General features: G+C 54.8%; 2 protein-coding genes across 6 annotated transcripts in view; one reads left to right on the top strand and one right to left on the bottom strand.

Moving 5' to 3' along the window:
• The window catches only part of MRFAP1 (Morf4 family associated protein 1), a 572,854-nt gene that overhangs the window by 293,746 nt on the left and 256,445 nt on the right, over window positions 1-22,663 (bottom strand). The window lies entirely within an intron of this gene.
• The window catches only part of PPP2R2C (protein phosphatase 2 regulatory subunit Bgamma), an 873,451-nt gene that overhangs the window by 843,421 nt on the left and 7,367 nt on the right, over window positions 1-22,663 (top strand). For all 5 annotated transcript variants that reach the window (XM_050792129.1, XM_050792128.1, XM_050792131.1 and 2 more), the window contains 3 exons: window positions 4,821-4,985; window positions 17,988-18,157; window positions 22,162-22,253. In XM_050792129.1, coding sequence (XP_050648086.1) covers window positions 4,821-4,985; window positions 17,988-18,157; window positions 22,162-22,253 — 427 coding nt within the window. The remainder of the gene's footprint in view (window positions 1-4,820; window positions 4,986-17,987; window positions 18,158-22,161; window positions 22,254-22,663) is intronic.

Below are 22,663 nucleotides of genomic sequence, written 5' to 3'. Positions count from 1 at the left end.
CCCAATGAGAGCCAAGACCAGATGCCCAGCTGGGGGTCCCCAGCTTCTGACCTGGTGCTGGTCCTGCCAAAGTTAAAGCTGCCAAGTGTAGTCACAGGGCCAAATGCTTCAAAGTCTACACATGGGGGGCCACGATGTGAGGCAAAAAGGTGTGTTCGCGGTAGTTGAGTTTGGGCGTAATTCTTGTGCCCCGAAGGCTTCTCCCACAGCTACTTCCCTTGTCAGGAGTCCATCTTCAGGCCCCTGTGTTATGATGGATTGAGGGAGCGCCAACAGGGACCGCCCCATTCCGTAATTAATTCCTTTTGCAAAGGGCTGGGCTGCAGGCCTGGGTAGGTCCTATGGCCACCTGAGCCAAAGTCTTGGAGAGGTGGTCTCAGGGACCGGGTGAGCATGGACCCAGCCCAGTGCCCACACCCTGGAGGGTGCTGTGCTGCCCAGAGGTTCTGGGCACGGCTCTGGGCCCTGGAATTCAGAGGGTCGGGACTGCTTGCCTCCCCAGGGAGCTCTTACCTTGGGGACCCTGTTGTGGGGGACCTGCCATGACAGTGATTTTGCTCCTTCTGGGGGGTGATGTGGATGCAGGGCCTCTGTGTCTCACATGATTGTTTCACACCAGCCACCCTATCCAAAGACAGAGAGAAACAGCAGGAGAGATTCCCCTGTGATGGCTCCCCCATGGTCCTGGGCTGTTGGTGGGACCCAGGTTTGGGGGACTTTCTCTCCCCAAAGTCAGGCCCTCGATCCCTTTGCCTTTGGGGACTCTGTGTCCCCAGCCTATACATGGGGTGCTCGATTGAGTGTCCGTGCCCATCAGCTGGCCCTGGGTTGCTGTGGCTCGGGTATGTTTGCCACAGGGCTAGAGATGTAGTGGAGCCCTGCGTCCTTTTCATTACTTACTTACTTAATTAATTAATTTATTTTTGAGATGGAGTCTTGCTCTGTTACCCAGTCTGGAGTGGGTAACCTCTGCCTCCCAGGTCAAGCAATTAATTCTGCTGCCTCAGCCTCCCAAGTAGCTGGGATTTCAGGCACACACCACCACGCCTGGCTAATTTTTTTTGTATTTTTAGTAGAGACAGGGTTTGGCATGTTGGTTAGGCTGGTCTTGAACTCCTGAGCTCAGGTGACCTGCCCGCCTCGGCCTCCCAAAGTGCTGGGATTACAGGTGTGAGCCATGGCGCCTGGCCTCCTACATACTTTGAAAAGTTCTGAAACATTCCCAGGTGGGAAAGGAAGGAGCGTTTGGGTGGACACTGAACCTGTCGGGGGGCGCAGGTTTTGCAGTGGTAGCAAACAACCTGAAGATCTCTGAGGCTTCAAACACCGACTTCAAACCTCCCACTCACACTGCAAATGTGTCTGTCACAGGCTGGCTTCGGTGCGATCTCACTGCAGAGGGAATGGTATCACAGCAGACCACGCGCTGGCTCTCAAAACTTCAGCCTGGAAGTAACATGCCTCACTTGTCTGTTCATTGGCAGAAGCAACAAGCCGCTGGCCACTCTGGGTCCTGAAAGGCCGAGGGAGAGGACTCCCCTGGGAGAGAACCTGGAATATTCAAGGAACGCCCTGTGTGTCAGCATTTGACTTCATCCCACCGAGTCCTCCCATACCCACTGTGCCCCATGAGTTATAACCCCAGGAAATACAGCGAGAACGCGTGTCCTGATGACACAGCAGAACTCACGCGGGACCCGCATTCCCGGGCACTTCTGTTGCTGCCAAGCCTCCCGTGGCTTCTGTGTGTCTCAGGGTGTGCAGAGACAATTTAGCCCCTGTCTGCCCTGCCTCTAGTGCACATTATCCATGGGCTGTGACATTTCCATGGGCTGTGAATGTGTGTGACATTTCCTCAGTGGCCGCACTTTTTCTCTGGATCCCATTTTAGTGAAGTTCAGTAAGGCCCTGAGAGCTGCCTGAGCGGGTAGCATGTGCTGGAAAGCCATGGGAGGCGTTTGGCCCGCGAGGGCGAGGCTGCCGGGCGGGCGCTGGTGAAATCAGCGTGGCAGGAGGAGGGCTGTTTTCTCCCTTGGCCTTCAGTATCATTTTTCATTATTTAATCACTGCTTCTTTTCATACTGGAAAACTGTAGTTTCCTGGGAAACCAGCCAGGCAGTGATGACAACTCGTTTTTCCCTCTTTATTTTTATGTGATTCTCAGTTTCTGGTTAATGATGTGCTTCCGGGAAGCAAGATTTGAGCACGAGCACAGAGACCCTTGTAAGTGCTTTCTGACTGCACAGATCAGCCATTATTTTTTCCTGGCATTTTATAAACCCTCGTGTTTAGAGAGGTCGGAAAATACTGCTTTCTTTTTTTTTTTTTTTTTTTTTTTTTTTTTGAGACGGAGTCTCGCTCTGTAGCCCAGGCTGGAGTGCAGTGGCCGGATCTCAGCTCACTGCAAGCTCCGCCTCCCGGGTTTACGCCATTCTCCTGCCTCAGCCTCCCGAGTAGCTGGGACTACAGGTGCCCGCCACCTCACCCGGCTAGTTTTTTGTATTTTTTAGTAGAGACGGGGTTTCACCGGGTTAGCCAGGATGGTCTCGATCTCCTGACCTCGTGATCCGCCCATCTCGGCCTCCCAAAGTGCTGGGATTACAGGCTTGAGAATACTGCTTTCTTGCTTGCCTTTTTTTTTTTTTTCTGACAGTCTTACCCTGTCACCAGGCTGGAATATAATGGCACAATCTCGGCTCACTGCAACCTCCACCTCCTGGGTTCAAGTGATTCCCCTGCCTCAGCCTCTGGGACTACAGGCGTATGCCACCACTAATTTTTTTTTTCAGTAGAGATGGGGTTTTGCCATGTTGGTCAGGCTTGTCTCCAACTAATTTTTTTTTTTTTTGTATTCTAGTAGAGATGGGGTTTTACCATGTTGGCCAGGATGGTCTTGATCTCCTGACCTCATGATCCACCCGCCTCGGCCTCCCAAAGTGCTGGGATTACAAATACTGCTTTCTTGTTTTTTTTTTTTTTTTTTTTTTTTTTTTTTTTTTTTTTTTTTTGAGTCTCGCTGTGTCACCCAGGCTGGAGTGCAGTGGCGCGATCTCGGCTCACTGCAAGCTCCGCCTCCCGGGTTTACGCCATTCTCCCGCCTCAGCCTCCGAGTAGCTGGGACTACAGGCGCCCGCCACCACGTCCGGCTAATTTTTTGTATTTTTAGTAGAGACGGGGTTTCACCATATTAGCCAGGATGGTCTCGATCTCCTGACCTCGTGATCCACCCGCCTCGGCCTCCCAAAGTGCTGGGATTACAAATACTGCTTTCTTATTGAGAGAGACAACAGCTTGGGTGGAGGAAGAGGGAGGGCAGATGGATTTCAGATTTTCCAGAGATAAAATAATAATGGAAACTGACATTCATTGAGCTTTGCAACACATCAGGCAATGTGTGAAGGGCTTTGCCTCTGATGGTCTTCACAGAAAAGCGATGAAGTCATACTGCTGACTCATTTCACAGATGAGGAAGCTGAGGCACGGATAGCTGGGAACTCGCTCAGGGTCACATAGCCAGGAGGTGACAAAGCTGGGATTCAAACCCCAGACCTTCCGACTCCAGGGCTCACATTCACCTGAAAAGTCAGAGGAAACAGACCCTGCAAAGCCCCATGCAGGGCCGGGGAGACCGGAGCCCGAGGTCATTGCTGTGAGACGGGAGAGGGCCTTTCTGTCAGGGTGACAGGTGGGATCTGAAGCTGGAAAGCCGGAGAGAGGCTCGGTGGGGGCCAGTCCTTGCATGCTCCAAGAGATTCTGATCTGCTGCTGGGCAGCAAGCAGGGAAGGGCCAGGAAAAGAGCAGGTGCTGGGGCCGGGGAGGTCGTGAGGCTGAATCCAGGCTTACCACTCACACCTGGGCCACCCCGGACACGTTGCTCATCTTCTCTGTACTCCAGTGTAACAGTCAGGGATACTGCCTTTGCACGCAGTCAAGTCCGTGACTCCAAACAAAAAGCGGACATTTATTGGCTCCCATCTTTAACATTCTGTGGGGAATGGCTTCAGGTGCAGCTTGATGCAGGATTCCAATGGCATCACCAGATCTTTCTCTGCACTCTTTCCACTGTCTGCCCCACCCTCAAGCTCCAGGGTTTCTCCTCATCCTGGCAGCAGATAGAAGCCCCTTCTTTCTACACCACCCAGCCCAGCAGGGGTGACCAAGCTGCATCCCAACCTTTTCAGTATTCCAACTCCTGGGGGCTGGAGGGCACAGATCAGAGCCGAGCTGGGGTCGACCCCGAAACCCAGAAGAACCTTTGCCCAAAGGAGAATCTCCATACTGCGGACAGAAGAAGGGGAGTGAGTGCTGGGGGCCTGAAGGGAATCTCCCAGATGCCCACACACTGAATTCCAGACACAATTTGAAGAGGGACCGGGAAGACTTGAAATCATTCACCAAGAGCATCCACCGCCCAGCATGCAGTAGGCACACAATAAATGCTCTTTTCCTTCTGCTTGGCAACCAACAGGGGGAGGAGGGCAGAGGAGAGGGGCTCCACAGGTCAGTGCTATGTGTGGCTGGAACTGATGCACCCTCACTGGGGTGGGGTGCAGGTGTTGGGGAGCAGGTCAGGAGGGAAGTGGTAGGTCCAGCTTCATGGGGACAGTGGACAGGCACCTAGAAGGGGTGGCCGGCAGGTGGTTCACCATGCAGGTCTGCAGCTCATTGGCTGGGATGCATTTTGAGGGTCTCAGGAACAGAGAGGCAGTTCAGACACAAGGGTGGATGGCTTTGCCTGGGAGAGGTGTCAGAAACCTCCAGGAAGGCGGAGCATTGAGGGCGCGCTTCACTGCCCCTTCCTTGACCGCACTGCTCCCAGACATCGTGGACATCAAGCCGGCCAACATGGAGGACCTCACAGAGGTGATCACAGCATCTGAGTTCCACCCGCACCACTGCAACCTCTTCGTCTACAGCAGCAGCAAGGGCTCCCTGCGGCTCTGCGACATGCGGGCAGCTGCCCTGTGTGACAAGCATTCCAAGCGTAAGTGCCGGTACCTGGGGTAGGGGGCTGTGCAGCGGGCAGGTGGGCGGGTGGGGATGTCCTGTCCTGGTGCAGCTGTTGCAGGGGTGGTGGTGGGTATGGGATGAGCATATCCTGCACTGGCCAAGGTGGGTGAGCCCATTGCTTCTTTAGTGCTGGCTGGTCGGGGAGCCTGGTCTTGCCACCTGCTGCCCCCCAGAGTCCCTGCACAGCCAGGAACATCCCAGCTTCTAGGGTTCAGGGCTCTAGGACCAGGGTCAGGGCATCCAGAAGGTAAGGAGGCACCAAACTTAAATATCGCCTCCTCTCGGAAACCTTCCCAGACCCCTACTTTAGATCAGGATCCTGCTCTGTGGCCCTGCAGCCCCCAAAGCTTCCCTTTCTTCCGGAACTAGCCACACCCGACGAACTTGCTGTGGGCTGCCCATCTTCTCCGGCTCCTTGGAGCAGGGTCTGTAACACCTGCCCTCATCCTAGAGCCCATCACAGGGCCTGCTGGGGGGTCCCACAGGGGTATCCGTGGAGGTCTGGGGCTGAACGAGTTCCAGGGGACATTTTGTGACACAGCAACCCCCAGCATAACAGCTCACACCGAACACTCACTCTGAGCCCAGCCCCCACCGAGGGCTTCACCTGTGAGCTCATCGAATCTTCATACAAGCCCCAGGAGGTGCTGTTCAAAAGAAGAAACAGAAGCTCCAGTTATTGGCCCAAGGTCACCCACATTCAGTAGTGGCAGGGCTGGGCTGCCTGGCACTGGGTTGTGGCCACGGGCTCACACTGCCACAGCCGTCCCAGAGGTCCTTGATGGTGCGGGATCAGGCCATGGCATCCTTCTTCCCAGACAGCCCTGCAGGGCTAGCAAGGGGCTAGGCAGGAGGGGGGTGTCCCCCAGGCAGAGGGCAGGGACTTTGGTTATCTGGTTCCCCTCACTGTCTGTCCCCAGCGCCTACCATAGTGTCTGGAAATAAACTCTTGTTGAATAAACCCGGAGGAGCCTGACTAAAGCCTGGGTGCCAGTGGCAGAGGGCTGGTTGGGAGTGACAGGGCCACACTGTTCCCTTGGGGAGTCTGGTTTTGCTGGGCAGTCAGAGACAGGGTGCACACCAGCCCCAGGACTCAGGCTCAGGGCCCCCCAAAACCTCCAACTTCTGCCTCCTTCTTTGGCCAAGTTCTGGCCCCCACGTCCACCCCTTCATCTCCTCTGGGTTTGTCCACGTTCCGTGTGTCACACTCAGCCATCCAGGCATTCAGTAGGCGCCTATTCCCAGCATGGGCGTGCAGCAGAGGCCAACCTTCGGGAGCTGGCATCTGCCGGGGAGACAGGCAGTGAACACATACCTGATGCTTGTCAGGGCGTGGCGAGCAATGGCACCAACACACACAAAGTCAAGTACAGGGACAGCGGGGTCAGGGAGGGCCTCCCTGAAGAGATCACAGTGGAACAGACACCCTGAGGGGGTGGGCCATGCTGATCTCTGGGGAAGAATGTTCTAGAAGGAGGGAACTGCAGTGGCCATGACTCCAGACATTGCCTGTAGGTCAAGGGAGGGACTGGGTTTTGTTCTGGGTGAGCTGAGAAGGAGAAGCTGTGGATTGTCGTGAGATGGGGACTTGAGGATGAGGAGGAGACGCTGCAGAGGTTCCCCGGGGGAGCAGGCATCGGAGTCCCCTGCAGGGTCTGCAGAAAGAAATGGTGACCCCAGGGGTGGGGGTGGGGGTTAGGAGGTGGGGCAGGGCTCACCTGGCTGCCCCTCAGGATGTTGCTTGGAGGTCGAGCTTTGCCTTGTGGGGCGTGACTCTGCAGTTTGGTTTGAGCTGTGGGTGAAGGTGGGGCTGTGGCCTGAAACAACAGGCGGTGCCGGGGACCAGCAGGCAGGTTTCAGACCTACAAGCCTGAGGCCCGTATTGGGCTCCAAGGAAAGGGGTGGAGTAGGCAGCCAGATGTCCAGGCAGCAGTGCCGCCTGGAGGTAAGTGTGGAGTTAGTGGCCCGTGGACGGATGGGAGGCCAGAGACCAGCTGAGATTCCCCTGGTACAGGGGGCCCGGGGCTGTGTCCTGTGCGTCACAACAAAGGACCACACACTTGGTGGCTTGAAACAGGGCATATGTATCGTCTCAGGCCACAGTCCCCTACCCGGCTCACTGGCCGGAATGAAGGTGCTGTGGGCTGGTGCCTTCCGGAGGCTCTTTGGGTACGCTGGTTTCCCTGTCTCTTGTAGAGGTGCTTCTAGAGGCGCTGCGTTCCCTGGCACGTGGCCCCTCTCCCCCACTCTCCAAGCCCACAGCAGCCAAGCCTCTCCCATGACTCTGACCCTCCTGTCTGTCTTTCACGTATAAAGACCCCTGTGATCACCTTGCCCTCCCTGCCCCCACTCCGATGATCCAGGATGACTTCCCCGTCTCAAGGACGGCTGAGTTGTAGCCTTGATTTCATCTTTGGCCTTAATTTGACTTTGCCATGTAGCACAGCATAGTCACAGGTGCTAGGGATCAGGACGCAGCCATCCCCGGGGGCCGTTCCATTGCCCACTGCAGGGCACTGTCCCCACCACCTACACCACCTACGCCTCCCGCCCACTGACTCAGGCCGCGTGGGCCTCCAGCTGTGCTTGTGTGCAGCCGGCTCTGGGTCAGAATGGGATGGGAGAATATTGGGGAAGAGAGGAGACTCTTCCTGCTCCTGGTCCGTCCCCGACCCTGTGTGAGCCCTGTGGGAAGGAGGACGGGGCTTCATGTCACCCCGTTGTTTATACGGGTGGAAATCCAGAAACATCCTCAACATCCTAATCTTAAATGCTAAGATTATTCAACTCTTCTAAAATGAGCTAGGCAGCTTTTTCTTTCTTTTTCTGGAACCATTGGTGTAATATATCTGCTCCTTGAAGTATTAGGAAAACTTGTGTGTGAATCTATTCGGCGTCCTTTTGAGGGAGAGGAGGAAAATGTTAAGCCACCAGTTTAAAATGCCGAGAAAATGATGTCGACAATGGTGACATCCATGTAACAGGATATTGTTTGGTCATGTCAACTATTGTTGTAGAAGATTTTTTAATGCCACGGGGAAACGATTATGATGAAGGATTTAGGGGATAACAAAATAAGGCTAGACCACCAAAAAAAATGGAAACAGAGAAAACTCTGGAAAGAAATACACGGAGTTGTCCCTGAGTGGTGAGCTGTAAGAAACTGATGGGATATTTTCTTTTGGTGTATTTTTATTTTAATGATGGATTTGAACTTTGAATCAGAAAACACATGTGTGTGCAGGAAGGGTGGAATTTAGGGAGAACAGAGAGGCATAGGACAGTTTTGTGCACCCCTTGATGTTTGTGTGACATGTTTTAGTGGGCCAGAGGGCGCAGTCAGACCCCCTTTGGCTCCCGAAGCCTGTGCTATCTGGTTCCCCAGGGCAGAAGCAGCAGCGGTCACATATACCTTGCACATTTTGTGAGTCCAAGCACAGACGCATCCATTTCAGTCACATGATTTCATATGCCTGGTAATGTATGAGCCTCGTGTGAATCAGCCAACAAACTCAAGAGTACAAGAAATATGAGTATTTTCGATGACTCAATTCAATTTCCTTCTTCACCCCCAGCTCCCAGGGCTGCAGTGAATATTGACTTTGGGGCCTCGGCAGATTCTGCTCCTCTCCGGATTGCACTGAGGTTCTAGAAGGCTCTGGCAGGCCGAGGTGCAGAGAGAGGGACATGGTGTCTTCCAGGCCACTGAGGACTTTTGACTGTGCCTGGGCGACCTTGGGGCCAGGTCCTTGCTGAGAAATCCCCAAGGGCCTGTTGGCTGTGCCCAGTGACTCACCTGGGAGGTTGGCATCATGCTGACCTCTGGGGGCTTTTGCCCCCACCAGTGATCCCAAGTCTGTAGACAGGGTGGGGCTGCCTGTGATTTACTAAGGTTTTATGTACACTTTTTGCACACACAGTCATAGGCGAAGTTGGTTTTTAATTTTCTTTTCCTATACTCTCTTTGCCCAATTTTAAGATTCTTCAACTCTCCTAAAATGAACTGGGCAGCTTTTTCTTTCTTTTTCTGGAACAGTTGATGTAATATATCTGCTTCTCGAAATCTTAGGAAAACTTGTGTGCAAATCTATTTGGTGTCCTTTTGAGGAAGAGAAGAATTTTTTTCTTTTTTTTTTTTTTAGACAGAATTTGGCTCCATTGCCCTGACACGATCTTGGCTCACTGCAGCCTCCACCTCCTGGGTTCAAGGGATTATCTCACCTCAGCCTCTGGAGTAGCTGGGATTACAGGTGTGTACTACCATGCCTGGCTAATTTTTTTTTTTTTTTTGTATTTTTAGTAAAGACAGGGTTTTGCTATGTTGGCCAGGCTGGTCTCAAACTCCTGGCCTCCAGTGCTGGGATTACAGGCATGAGCCACCATACCCAGTCAAGAGAAGAAAAATTTTAAAAAACCAGCTTAATTTCTTTTTTGATTATTGATTTATGCAAATTTTATTTAAAATTTTTCTGGAATATTTTTCATTCTCAAACTCAAAATCTTGTACGGACACTTTCTCTTTCACGCCAGCAAAAAGATTGTGCAGCAATTTTTAGCATGCTTTTACAGCTTCCATTTCTCCTCGTTTAATTTGCCACATATTGGGGTGAGTGGCTGAAGTGTCTGTCCTTCTGTGTGCCTTGTCCAGGCTGTGTTTTGCTCTGAGGCTCTCATGGGAAATCAAGCACACAGCTGATTTCCAATTAGCAGGTGGTGGCTGTTTTTAATCTGAACACAAATGGCTGTTATTTGAGCTAATTTTTAAAAAGAGATTTGGGGATTAGGATTAGTTCTTCACCTCCCACTTCCATCCACGTATCCAGTTACTGCTCAAAACTCAGGGAGCGGCTGATAGTGACACCCCGGAGATGTGCTCACAGCATCATTTTCCTAACAGAATCAAACTGCGAATGAAGAGCGTCCTGGATGCAGGAAGATGCTCTTTTCTGAGGGTCTGAGAAGCTCTGTAACTTCCCTGGACCCCTCCTCCATCAGGGCAGAGCTGGGGGTACACAGGCCGCTCTGTTCCCTCTGCAGCTTCCCACCTTTCTCCGAAGCACTAGAAATCCGGGTCTTGTGTCTGCTTGGCAGGGTGACAGGGTAACCATGGAAACAACCGTACATGAGTCCTCAAAATAGACAGTTACTTCTGCTTATGACAGCACAGAGCCCACGGAAAGAAAGGGCCGTGCCCAGAACACCGGGATTTCTTAGAATGGGGGTGATGATGGCCGAGACCCTTCGTAGGTCCCCAACGACGTGCCTGGCCCGGTATTGGGTGAAATAATAACCACAGCTCATTCCTTGCACGCTTAGTGCACACACATGCTGTTTTCAGTTTATATCTCATTAAACACTCAGCACCTACAATGGGTGTGTTATACTCTTCATCCTACAGATGAGGAAATTGAATACACTTGACCCTGCAATGATGTGGGGGTTAGGGGTGCAGACAGTGCCCGAACGCAGTTGAAAGTCCACACTCAACTTTTGACTCCCTCAAAACTTCACTCCTAATAGGCGACTGTTGGTGGGGAGCATTACCGGTAACATCAACAGCTGATGAACATTGGAAGAGACTGGAGTCTACCTGGATTTTATGCATTTGTGACATACCTAACTTTTTCTTTTCATGTATGTGTGTGTGTATCCGAGGCTACAGGGTGCATCTGAGTTTTTTCCAATTGTGGCAAATCTCCAAAATGTTTTCAGTGTATTTATTGGGAAAACCGCACATCAGGGGACCCACAGGTTCAAGCCTGTATTGTGTGAGGGTCGAGGGGCAATTGTATACTCACTTCCCATCGCTGTGGGAACAATTGCCACGAGCTTAGTAGCTCAAAACAACACACCAGACTGTTGTACATTCTGGAACTCAGGGGCTAACATGAAGGCATCAGCCGCCTGTGTTATCTCTGGAGGCTGCAGGGTGGGGCCTTTTCCAGCTACTAGAGGCTTCTAGAGGCTGCCTGCACGCCTCGGCTCATCCTTCCAACCTCTGCTTCCATCATCCCATCTCTTTCTTCCATCTTTGACCTTCCTTCTTCCTCCTATACAGACCCTTGTGATGGCATTGGGCCCATCCAGATTATCCAGGGTCACCCCCTACTTCAAGGTCCTTCACTTAATGACATCTGCAAAGGCCCTTTTGCCATGTGAGGTAACAGGTGCACAGATTCTAGGGTGGAGGATGCAGATGGATGGCTTTAGGAGTCATTGTTGTCTACTGCATTGAAGCACAGAGAGATTAAGACATTTGCCCAAGGTCACACAGCTAAGTAGAGTCAAGATAGAGCCTCAGAGAGTCTCATGCCTTCAGCCTGCACTCTTTCTCCCTTACTCATCACAGAAGCCTTGAGAACTAAAACTCTTACAGGAATTGTGGGTGAGCTGGGTTCTTTTTCTTTTTTTTTTTTTTTTTTTTTTGAAACGGAGTCTCACTCTGTTGCCCAGGCTGGAGTGCAATGGTGTGATCTTGGCTACGCCTCCCGGGTTCAATCTCCTGCCTCAGCCTCCTGAGTAGATGGGACTGCAGGTGCCCGCCACCACGCCCGGCTTTTTGTATTCTTAGTAGAGACAAGGTTTTGCCATGTTGGCCAGGCTGGTCTCAAACTCCTGATTTCAGGTGATCCGTCCACTTCGGCCTCCAGAAGTGCTGGGATTCCAGGCGTGAGCCACTGTGCCCCACCTGAGTGGGTTCATTTAAAGGGGCTGTGTGGAGTCAACTCACTCTAGTAATGGGTCTGCTGCGGAAAGACCAGCCCCAGCCCAGACCCTGCAGCTATCTGGGTGCAGGGCCGGGGCAGAGCTCCCCAACAGTGGGAATAGCCCATGTGAAGGCCCTGTGGCTGGATACAGAGGCTGGCGAGAGGAGGTGAGGTCAGAGAGGTGTGTGGCTGGAGGAGGCCTCAGGCCAGGGCAAGAGCTTCGGGTTTCCTCTGAAAGGGACGGGAACCACAGGGCCGTCCGAGCAGGGAGTGGGCCAGCCTGGCCATGTGTTCACAGGATCCCTCTGGCTGCCCAGTGGAGAATAAGCTGAGGGGCGAGGTAGAAGTGGGGGCCGGCTGAGGGCAAGCGTGTTCATGCAGGGGAGAGACGCTGGTGCACAGAGTGAGCGGCCCGTGCAGGTGCGGAAGGGGCTGGGCCCTGCCCCCCATCTCGGGTGGAGCTGCTGGATTTGCTGCTGGATTGCATGGAGAGGGAGGGAGGGTCCGGGATGGCTTCAGGCTCTGTGCAGAGACCAGGCTCCTGTCTGTGTGGAGCTGTGTGGAGGAACCACAGGAAGTGCACTGGTAAATAAGTAGGCGCCTTGGAGTGGGAAGGTTTCCATGAAGGGCGTCAGCAGCCCTCTGATGCATTGCTCCCCAGGGGCCAGGAGAGGTGTCCCTGGGTGAGAAAGAGCCTGGGAATGGGAGTGGGGGTGCCACACCCCACAGTAGTGGCTGAGAGGAACCTGGCTGACGTCAGGACCCGTGTGGCTGGAACAGGTGGAGAGGTGGGCTCTTGTGTGCAAAGATGGGATGATGAGTGTGCCGGGCCCGGGGGCCACAGCTGGGCTTGAGTTTTGTTTTGTTTGACGGGGCTCGATCACATGGTGCTGGGCAGGGAGTGACAGCTGTCATCTCTGCATCAGTGAGCCCTTGTAGGGAACTCTGCCCCTCCCCACTTTGTACATCCTCAGGGCTAGGGAAGGAGGCCGCACAGGAGGCCCCTCCCCAAACAGTGGCATCACCTGGAACCCAGGAGCAACCCAGTGTCCAGGGGTGCTCCGGGACCCATAACCCCCATTGTCCTTCTTCTGCTGCTCAGACCCTCCAAGCTCCTCCTGGTGCGCTGTCCGAGGTGAGGCCAGCAGGCTCAGGCCACTCCACCCTCATGGATGGCCTCGTATCCCATCAGATCACAGGAGGGAACCGTGGCCAGAGTAGCCCGGGGCGATCACCACCCGGGACCCCATAGGCCCCTCTCCCCTCCAGGCCACCTCCTCCCGTGTTTCCCACCTGCACCCACCTGCAGGTCCCTCCCACCCCGTCTTTTTCTCCAGAGGCCTCACTGAGCTGCACTTGTCCCTGAATGCATGGCTTAAGCCCATGCATTTCTATCGTCTGAACCCAGTAGGCCTCCACCCCAGTCCCAGAGGAGCGTCATCCACACACTGACGACGATGGGAGTGGGGCACAGCAGGTGCCACCAAGAGGACCACAGAGCAAGTGCCACGGGCACACAGGGGCCACCCCCAGGTTGGTCGAGGCTTCTCTGCCAGGCCTGGAAACTGCAATGGAACTGCATCAGGTTGAGGAAGAAAGATGTCAGGGAGGGGCTGGAGCAGAAACGGCGGGCAGCAGCACAAGCTTCTCTGCTCAGGGAGCAGGGCAGGGCCATGAGACAGGGTCCGTGCTAGGCAGAGGCGCCAAGATGACCAGTGACTAATGACCAAGGCAGGACCCCTGGCCCGAGGGAGCTCACAGCCCCATGGGGGGACCCGGCCCTCCTGCCAGTGCCACAGAAGAAGGGTCCAGCGGCTTGGAGGCAGCAGAGGGTAAGCCCTGGGTTTCTTTAGAGAGCATCCGAACAATGTGCACGGGAAGCAGGTGTGAACCTGGGGTTCTGGAGGATATATAGGAGTGGGTAAGAAAGACCAGCTGAAAATGGGGAAGGGATCTCAGGGAGAGAAAATGATATGAAACTCATTCCAGGAATCCCTCCGTGGTTTTATTGAGCAGTTACTGCAAGCCCCGCACTGGGCCAGCGCCTTCAGACATGACCTCTGAAGATGCCATCGTGCTTCTTCTCCAGACGAGGGAAGCCGGGCTCAGAGAGGACCAGGGGCTTGCCTGAGGTCACACAGAACCTGATCCACTCTGCTCTCTGCCCCCACATGGCAGGGCAGGGGCTAGGGGAGGCAGGGGGAGATGCCTAGGGCTCAACATCGAGGAGATACTCACCCCCAGAGCCTTTGAGTGGATGCAGTGCCCCAGGGGCCCAGCAGGAAGGGGGCTGGAGTATTCGGCAGAGGGGAACTCACGTGTGTGAGGCAGAAGCAGCAGGCTGGCTGGGACCCATTGAGAAGGAGCTGGTCAGCTACAGGTAGGAGCCTAAACCTTGATCCTGGATTCTGTGGGCACTGGGGAGCCAAGGAGGGCTTTAAGCAGAAGGAGGAGCTGTCGGTTGTATGTGAGGCTGGAAAGGAAGGCGGGCACCCGCTCTCAGGCTTCACCTCCCGTTTCCTTTGATTCACAGGTCCGTCACAGCCACCCCACGCCGTGGTTGGGCTCCCCAGGTCCCCTCCACCTTGGTCTGAGCTGGGGGTGGGGGTGGGGAGGGCTCTTTGTGCCCACAACACCGTGCAACACCAAGGGAGGAGGAGGATGTGGTTGTCAGGGAACCAGCTCGAGCCATGAGACTCACCTCTGCCTCACCCCCAAGCGGCAGAAAGCCACTCACCTGGGCAGGTGCTGGGGGCCACCAGGTCCCGCTGAGATTCTGTTCCTTGTTTCCATCTATTTAGCCACCAGGGGTCCCTCTTCTCTCAAGCCCTCTCCCTGCTTTTCCCAAATATGAGGTTTCTACCCAATGCTAACGGAAAGGCAGCACAACATCACCCCTTTAAGGAATCAAGCGTTCAGAGTGATTTTCTTTACTGCAGGCATCAGAGAGAAAAGGGAACTGTGGTTGATCCTTCTTTGGCTTAATATATCAGAGAGATATATATATATATATATAAAGAGAGATATAAAACTACACACACATATATATATATATATATATATATATATATCTGCGGAAACAACGATGCCAATTTAATTATTATTATTGGGGCACAAAACATTATTGTGTGAGATGACCAATTAGAACTCAGAGGTTTCAGAAGCTCAAGGTGAATCCCAGGGAGATTTTACTACCCCTGCCCTACCTGTCCTCCTCCACAGGCAGGGAGGGCTTGGAGGGAGGGAAGGAGGGAGGGAAGGAGGGGGAGGGAAGGAGGGAAGGAGGGAGGGAGAGAAGGAGGGAGGGAGGGAGGGAGGGAGGGAGGGAGGGAGGGAAGTCGGTAGGGCTGCAGCATGCATCGTGCACTGGGCTCCCTCTGTACAGGATCTTTGCTGCCTATGGCCCTGCCTGTACCCAGGGTGGTGCCAGGCCTGGCTGCAGCCCCCTCCTCCCACCCCTTCCTGGAAAGCGCCCTTGACTCCTATTGTAGGGAGGAGCAAGGCCAGGGCTCAGGGAGGTGAAGGCAGTCAAGGCCACACGAGGGGCTCAGGGATTCAGACCCGGCAGCCTGTTCCCTCCCAGCTCCCCCTGCGAGCAGCCTCACCCCTCCTTCCCATGGTGCTGGTTTTCTTTCTGGTCCTCCCTTCAACATGCCCTTGGGAAAGAGGAAAGCTCGGGCCACTGAGAAGGGCATCCCTTTGAACGGTGGAGGGAGACTGAGGTCAGGAGGCAGGCCTGGGGACCGGGGGTGTGTGGAGGGGTGGGTTGGGCTCCTGGAAAAGGAGGCGCCTACTGTCAGTTTTGAGTTTTGTTAATTCAACACCTGCCAGCCTGACAGCATTCTAATTCCAAAATATGACACCACCTATTACTGGATAAACTGGGCTCCCTCCCGCCTTCCCGTTCTTGACACTGGGACTGGAAGGAGCGACCGCCTGCCCTCAGGATACGCGGTGCAGTGCCGCGGCTTTGAGGGCAGAGGTGTGGGGTTGAAGGCCACCACCGCTCATCAGAGGCCGTGGAGAGGCTAAGGACGGAGCTCTAGATCTCCTGAGCTTCAGGGGTCTGCTTCAGAGACAGGTGTTTGGAGGCCTTGCTCTCAAGAGAGGTGGGGGAGGGACCTTCCTCCTGCCTGCCTGCTCTGACTTGGGAGGATACCAGAGGCAGGAACATAACGTGGGAGCCTTTTCCTGCCCTGTAAGCAGCTTCCCTCCCCCTCCCCTCCCCTCCCCTCCCCTCCCCCCCCCCTCCCCGCCCCCCCCGCCCCTCCCCGCCCCTCCCCGCCCCTCCCCGCACACAGTGGCCTGGGATCAGGGTGGTGACACCTCGGCTCTGCAGCCCTGGCCCACTGGGTGCTGGAACTTCCTTCCTCATGGGGAGGGGACTCCAGCCTCCTGCCTGCCCTTCCCTACCTCCTTGACTCAGATTTCATCCTCCCTGTCTCTGAATCCTCAGTGGCTCCCATTTCCCTAATGGTGACTTCCTCACCCCTTGCCGTGGCCCGTGAGATCCTGCGTGGGTGGCCCCTTGCATCCCTCTTCCCCCTGCTCACTCCTTTCTCTGCCTGCATGGCCCTCGGCGTGTCCCTGCCTCAGGGCCTTTGCATGTGCCGTCCCTTCTGCCCAGCGCACCCCTCTCCAGGCATCACCACCAATCTCACCAACTTTACCCAGACCTTGGTCAAACAGCACCTCCCATGGAGGCCCTGTCTACCTAAACTACCAGCCCCCAGTGCCCATCTCCCTGCTGGCTCTTCTTCCCCAGTACGTGCTACTTCCTGGCAGTTCAGGGTGCCACTTAGTTTTATTGTCTGTCTCTGCAAGGAGAATGTTGGCTGCATGGGAACAGTGGCTTTATGCTGGTCACTGCATCATCTCAGGGCCTGGCACAGCGTAGGTGCTGTTTGGATTGGCTGAGTGAGTGAGTGAGTGAATGAATGAATGAATGAATGAGTCCATCACGGCATCCACTGGGCCCTGCAGAGGGGAGCTGGACGGGAGTTGTATTTCTGGAGAGGCAGTGGCCAGGTACAGTGTCCACCTTGGACGGGAGGGAGAATGGGGTGCTGCCATTTCCCATGGGGGGATAAGGGGCTGGGACAGACCTGGGAGGCAGGACATGAGACCTTGTGGCTGAGAGGCACCAGCAGGGAGGGGCCTCTCGGGAGGCTCAGGGTGCTGTGATCAGCTCTGCCCCCCTGTTTCAGGGGTAGAAACCAGAGCAGGCCAGCAGGCAAGGCTGCCACTCAACCGGTTTCCATGGGGAGAGCTGGACAGGTTGTCATATGTTTAGGTCCTTCCAGATTGGCTGGTGAATGGCTGTCAACCCCACCACCACGTCCTCTTCCCATGGCTCCCTGGGTCTCTCTGTGGCCCAGGTCCTAGGGAGTTAGTGCCTGGCCCAACAGGGGTCCTAGTCCCCACACTACTTCAGCCCCAGGGTCACTGCTACCAGTGAGACAGATACCAGCAGAAATGAGCTTAGAGACCTTGTCCCACTTTGGGAACCTCTGCAGTTCCGGAAGGCCAGGTCATGGGGGCAGTGGGGAGGGAATGTTCTCTGGGGAGCCCTCATTGACCACTCTGTCCCAATCTATAATTGTCCAGGGTGGGCAGCAAACTGTTGCCTTTAGGGACCAGATAAGCAACTTCCTGTGCGGAGCAGGTGCTCCCAGAAAATAGGAGATGGTCAGGGGGTGGCACACAAGAGACTGTACCACCTCCGTGACTGTCAGATTTGATTTTGTTACAACCCCCATGGCAGTGAAACAAAACCCACCTGTGGGCAGGGCTCAGCCATGCCTGCCCAGGACACCATGAACAGAGAGAACTACTGGCCCAAGGTCCCAGGGCCAGTTAGTGTCAGAGCCACAAGCAGTGCCCAGCCCGGTGGAGGACATTGTCCAGCACATTTGAGAATGTCAGGACACCTTTGCAATCTGGCATTCAGCATCACCAGTAGGGGGCAGTAGAGGGCAGCACATCAAGTATAGATCTGGCCTCAAATGCCAACTCTACCACTTTCTTCCAGCACTGACTCCCCAGGCATGGGTTTTAGCCAGCTGCTCCTCCATTTTCTTGGCTATGAATGGGGATAGTAATGGCTATTTCTACACACACAGAATCTTACCAGGCTCCTTTGCTCATTGAGGAATGAATGAATGACTGAATAAACAGAGCATGGGCCCAGGTGCAAAACAGTCATCTGTCATGCCAACCCTGTGAGTGAGAGCAGCCCAGTGACGGCCATTGCTTCTCTGTCTCCACAGTCTTTGAAGAGCCCGAGGACCCCAGTAACCGCTCCTTCTTCTCGGAAATCATCTCCTCCGTGTCTGATGTGAAGTTCAGCCACAGTGGCCGCTACATGCTCACCCGGGATTACCTGACAGTCAAGGTCTGGGACCTGAACATGGAGGCAAGACCCATAGAGACCTACCAGGTGGGCAGCACAGCAGAAGGCCTCCAATCCTGGGTCTTTTTTCCCTATGCTGAGATCCCCATGGAGGGGCCTTCCTAGCCAGGTGTGGCTTTCATATGCCCAATTTGTAGGTGAAAATACGGAGGCTGAAGAAATCCAGCAACTCATCCCCACACGTAGCTTGGCAGAGGGTCGGAGTGCTCAGTCCTGCCTCACAGGGAGCTTCGGATGTCCCCAAACAAGGCCCAGGGGCCCCAGTTCAAGGGAGGAGAGAGATGTGGGAACAGAGATGAGCGTCAGGCTGGGCCCCAGTGGAGCGTGTAGATGACGGCTTCCGTCCTCACCCCCGGGAGCCTGTATCGGAGCTGTACCATTAAAGTGGGTTAAGCGTTGCCCTCCCAGGGTGCGTCTGTGAGCAGTGCATGCAGAGGTGAACTTGGCACATGTTTCCTTTCCAGATCCTTAGCACAGGCCTATAAGCCCAGAGTATAGGTGAAGTCCGGGCCCTTCTTGGACAGTATTATTTATTATCTTGCTATTTTGATCCATGCAGATATGTTAGGGGGTAGACAACAAAACTCATGTGATGTTAAAATAAAATGTGGACTTGAAAGAGATGTGGGATGGCTTCAAAGCCGGTTCCAGTTAGGTGGGGAGATCAGGGAGGCTTCTTGGAGGAGGCGGCATTTGTGCCAGGCCTTGAAGGATGAGTAAGATCTGGCTGTGCAAACATGGGTGGGAAAACACCCCATCAGAAACCGGTTCTTCACAGTGTCACTCCTTACACACGGGGTGCCATGTGCTTGACATCTGTCACCTCCATTCCTTACTTCCTGGTGACAAGGAGCCGTCATCCCGTTTGGTGGAAAGGGAACCCGGGCACTAAGAGGTGGGGAGATGAGGGAGGTGTCTCTGGGCTGGGCAGTGACAGATTCAGAGCCCAGGCTCAGAGCCCTACGCTTTCCTTTCCTCCCTGCCAAGACCTGGCGGGGAGGCGTCCTGGGCGGCACAGGCCCCGCTGGGAATGGGTGCAGATGTCAGAGGGTGGGCTGCTCTGATCTGACTCGGGCCCCAGAGGAACAGCGCACGCCCCTGGAAGCCACACGCCCACAAGGGCCGCTATGGGGACTGCCCCTTTGTCAGCCACGTGTGTATACTTGAGTTCTTGCGACTGCCCCAGTTCCTCCCTCAGGCCCCCTCCTCACACTGCACACCCCAGGCAGGACTCAGCCCTCCTCTGTCCCTGTGGGAATGGCGGAGACCCCAGACTAGGAGAGGGACAGGATAAGCCCGGCTCAAGCCTGCAGGAGTCACTCTCTGGCTCCCTCTGGAGGCAGCTCAGGGAAATGAACATCTCCAACCCCCTCCGACCCCTCATCCAGTCGCTTACATCCATCCCTGTGGTCAACGAAGGCCCTTGAACCCCTGAAACTATGTGGAATGTTTTCTACCAGCATTTTCAGGGGAAGGGGACACAACTTTCCGAAATTCTCATGAAGGACCCCACGAAGCAGGGGAATGACTGCTCTGAAGGGTGAGGCCCTAAGCTGGGCACTTGGCATCTGGCCCAGCTGACATATTGATGCTAAAATAATAGCAATAACTACATAAAAGCAGCACAACAACCAACATTTCTTGGTGGCTTATGATGTGCTAGAAATTGTGTGTAGCAGGACTGCGTTCGGCTGGTATGCAGTGCTTAACAAATCGGGGCTGTTTTTCTCCCACCACAGGGAGTCTGGAGAGGGCAGTTCAGGAAGGTGGGGGTGCTCCATGACCCCGGCAGCACCACAGTGGTTCCTTCTGTGATCCAGTCTGCCATCATTTGGGCGTTGGTTTTCCACTTCATATGTGGTACCTCATGGTGGCAAAGTGGCTGCCACACCTCTAAGCACTTTGCCTACATTCCAGGCAGGAAATAGGAAATGTGCTTTATCTCACCCCTGGGGTCTATTGCGTGTTTCACTGTGATTGTAAAATCTTCCCCAGAATGCTTCTCAGAAGACTTCTTACACCTCATTGTCTAGAATGGGTCCCCAGCAGCCACCACAGTGGCTGGGAAAATTAATAGTTTGACAGCCTCTGTGGTTGAAGAAGGAAGGGGTGAAGGGGCTGGGGACAGGTGTTGAATGAGCCACACTGAGGTAAGTCCATAGTAGACTTTGCCTCATCTAAGCCTCCCAGCTGTCCTGGGAGGTAGGGCCGGTGTTCTCTCCATCCCGTTTTATTGGAAGACAATTGAGTTAAATGGTGAATCTGTGACAGAGCCAGCAAGCAGCGGACCTCAGATTGACATTCACTGTCTTTCTCCAGAGCTCTTCCTCACCCTGCCACTAGAGGGCAGGAGAGGCTTAGTGCACGGGAGAGAGAACAGCTTGCGTATTTGGAAGCATGCGTCACTAAGGCTGCTGGGACTGAGTAAGGGGGACACACAAAAATGCAGCCCCGGGATGGGACATGAACACTAAAACCTGCTGCCATTCATCCCCCTTGATTTTAGTTGTTACACATACTGAGCCAGTACCCTGTGCCCAACACAGTGCTCAACCCTGGGCCCAAAGAGAAGGAAGAACCTCGGCCTCACCCTCAAGAGTCTCAGACAGACAGGAACACAGTGACCCTCAGCCTGGTGGGGCTGCAGCCCAGGGGCCCAAGGGGAAGGCTAGGGTCACCAGGAGGACACGGGGAGTGGGGAGGGATGAGCACGGCCCCAGGCGGGAGTACAGTAGCCTTGTCTAACCATCCTGTCTGCAGTGAATAGCAGGCCCCTCCTCCCAATCCTGCTTCCCCTAATGCCACTCTGTTTTCCTGTGTAGCCCTTACACCATGTTAGTCAGATGGTTCAGAGAAACAGAAGCAACAGGATGGGGAGAGAGACTGAGAAAGAGAGGGAGATTTGAAGGAATCGGCTCACGTGGCATGTTCTAAATCTGCAGAGCAGGCCGGCAGGCTGGCGACTCAGGGGAGTGACCGTGCGAGCCCACAGGCATCTGTTGGTGGAATCCGCGGGTCCTCAGGGAGGTCTGTCTTTGTTCTATCGGGGTCTTCGACTGATTGGACGAGACCCCCCACATGACGGAGGGCAGCCTGTTACTCAGTTAAATGTTAACCTCCTCTACAAAATGTCTTCACAGAAACACCAAGGATCTGGGTACCATGGCCCTGCCAAGCTGACACACGAAATTGATGTTCACACCACCCTTCACGTTTTCTGTGTTCATTGGTTGTTAATTTCAACTTCTGGGAGTTGAAACCGGGCTCCATGGCACCCAGTTACTTGCCCTTCCCCACCCAGAGGACAGAGCCCATGCCCTGTTGTCCTGGCAGCTCCAGCCCCAGCCCCGGCACTCATGAGACCCTCTGGGTACAGGGCTTGTAGGACTGGCTGCAGTCAGGTGGATGCGGGTCATGGGATGTCACCATCTCTCCTGTGGGGTCCGGGAATCCTGGGGAAGGGCCCTGGTCAGCCTCTTAGAGGCTGTGTGACCCTGTGAGCCTCAGTGCCTCGTGCTGTGGACGGATGAGAAGCCTGTGTGGGTTCCCTCTTCCCCTTTCTTGATGGCCGCCACCCTGTGTTCTTGGTAATCATTACCCTCAAAAGCCTGCCCTGTACTTAATCCCAGAATTACTGTGGGGTTCGCCCTCTTATCACTTTAAGTTTGAAGAAACTGAGGCTCAGAGAGGTGAAGTACTTGTCCAAGATCACACAGCTGGGAGGGCAGAGCCAGGATCTGGCCCCTGTGCTGCGGGCGTTCTGTCTGTCACAGTGGACTCTGCTCCTGGGTGCTGCTCCCGTCTCTGGCCACAGCTCGGAGGTCAGCCATGTGCCTGGTCGTGGGCCCCCCGATAAGATGAGCAGGGCTGTACTGGGCTGTGTCAGGGTGTTCAGACCCGTGCTGAGATGAGCAGGGCTGCGTCGGGCCGTGTCAGGGCGTGCAAACCCTTGCTGCTCTGAGACCCTTTTTGTGGAGGGGCCAGGATGGTCGGGGCACCCCGTCCACTCACCTCATCCCTTCTCCCACCAGGTCCACGACTACCTTCGGAGCAAGCTCTGTTCCCTGTACGAGAATGACTGCATTTTCGACAAGTTTGAATGTGCCTGGAATGGGAGCGACAGGTAAGCCCTGACCTCCGCCCGCACCTCACCTCACCGTGGGGAGGGTTTCTTCCTTGCAGGGGCCTGGGCTAGGATCCCGGTGACCCACAGCACACGGCTACTCAGCCTCGATGGGTCCAGGTGTCCGGGTGGAGCCCACGCTTTCCAGAGCAGGTCCGACTCTCAGCGCTCAGATTCAAGGGGCAGGAGACGAAACTTTCTACATCTTCTGTCACTGAACCTCACAGCCACATTGGCGCCTGCCCTATAGGCAGCAGTGGGAGCATATTTAGTTAATTCAGGGGCCCCAGTGGTGTGCTCCCCTCTCCCAGCTTGTCAGGGGCGAGGGCTGTAGCCCAACACCTGGTCACCATCATCTATCCACACCTGCATGCCCTGAGACAGCCCTGCTCCCCTATAGCTTTGACCAT

The sequence above is a fragment of the Macaca thibetana genome, chromosome 5, assembly GCF_024542745.1.
Source record: "Macaca thibetana thibetana isolate TM-01 chromosome 5, ASM2454274v1, whole genome shotgun sequence".
NCBI classification, from domain to species: domain Eukaryota; kingdom Metazoa; phylum Chordata; class Mammalia; order Primates; family Cercopithecidae; genus Macaca; species Macaca thibetana.
Note: the sequence above shows the minus strand (reverse complement) of the source record. Positions and strands in the feature narration are given on the sequence as shown.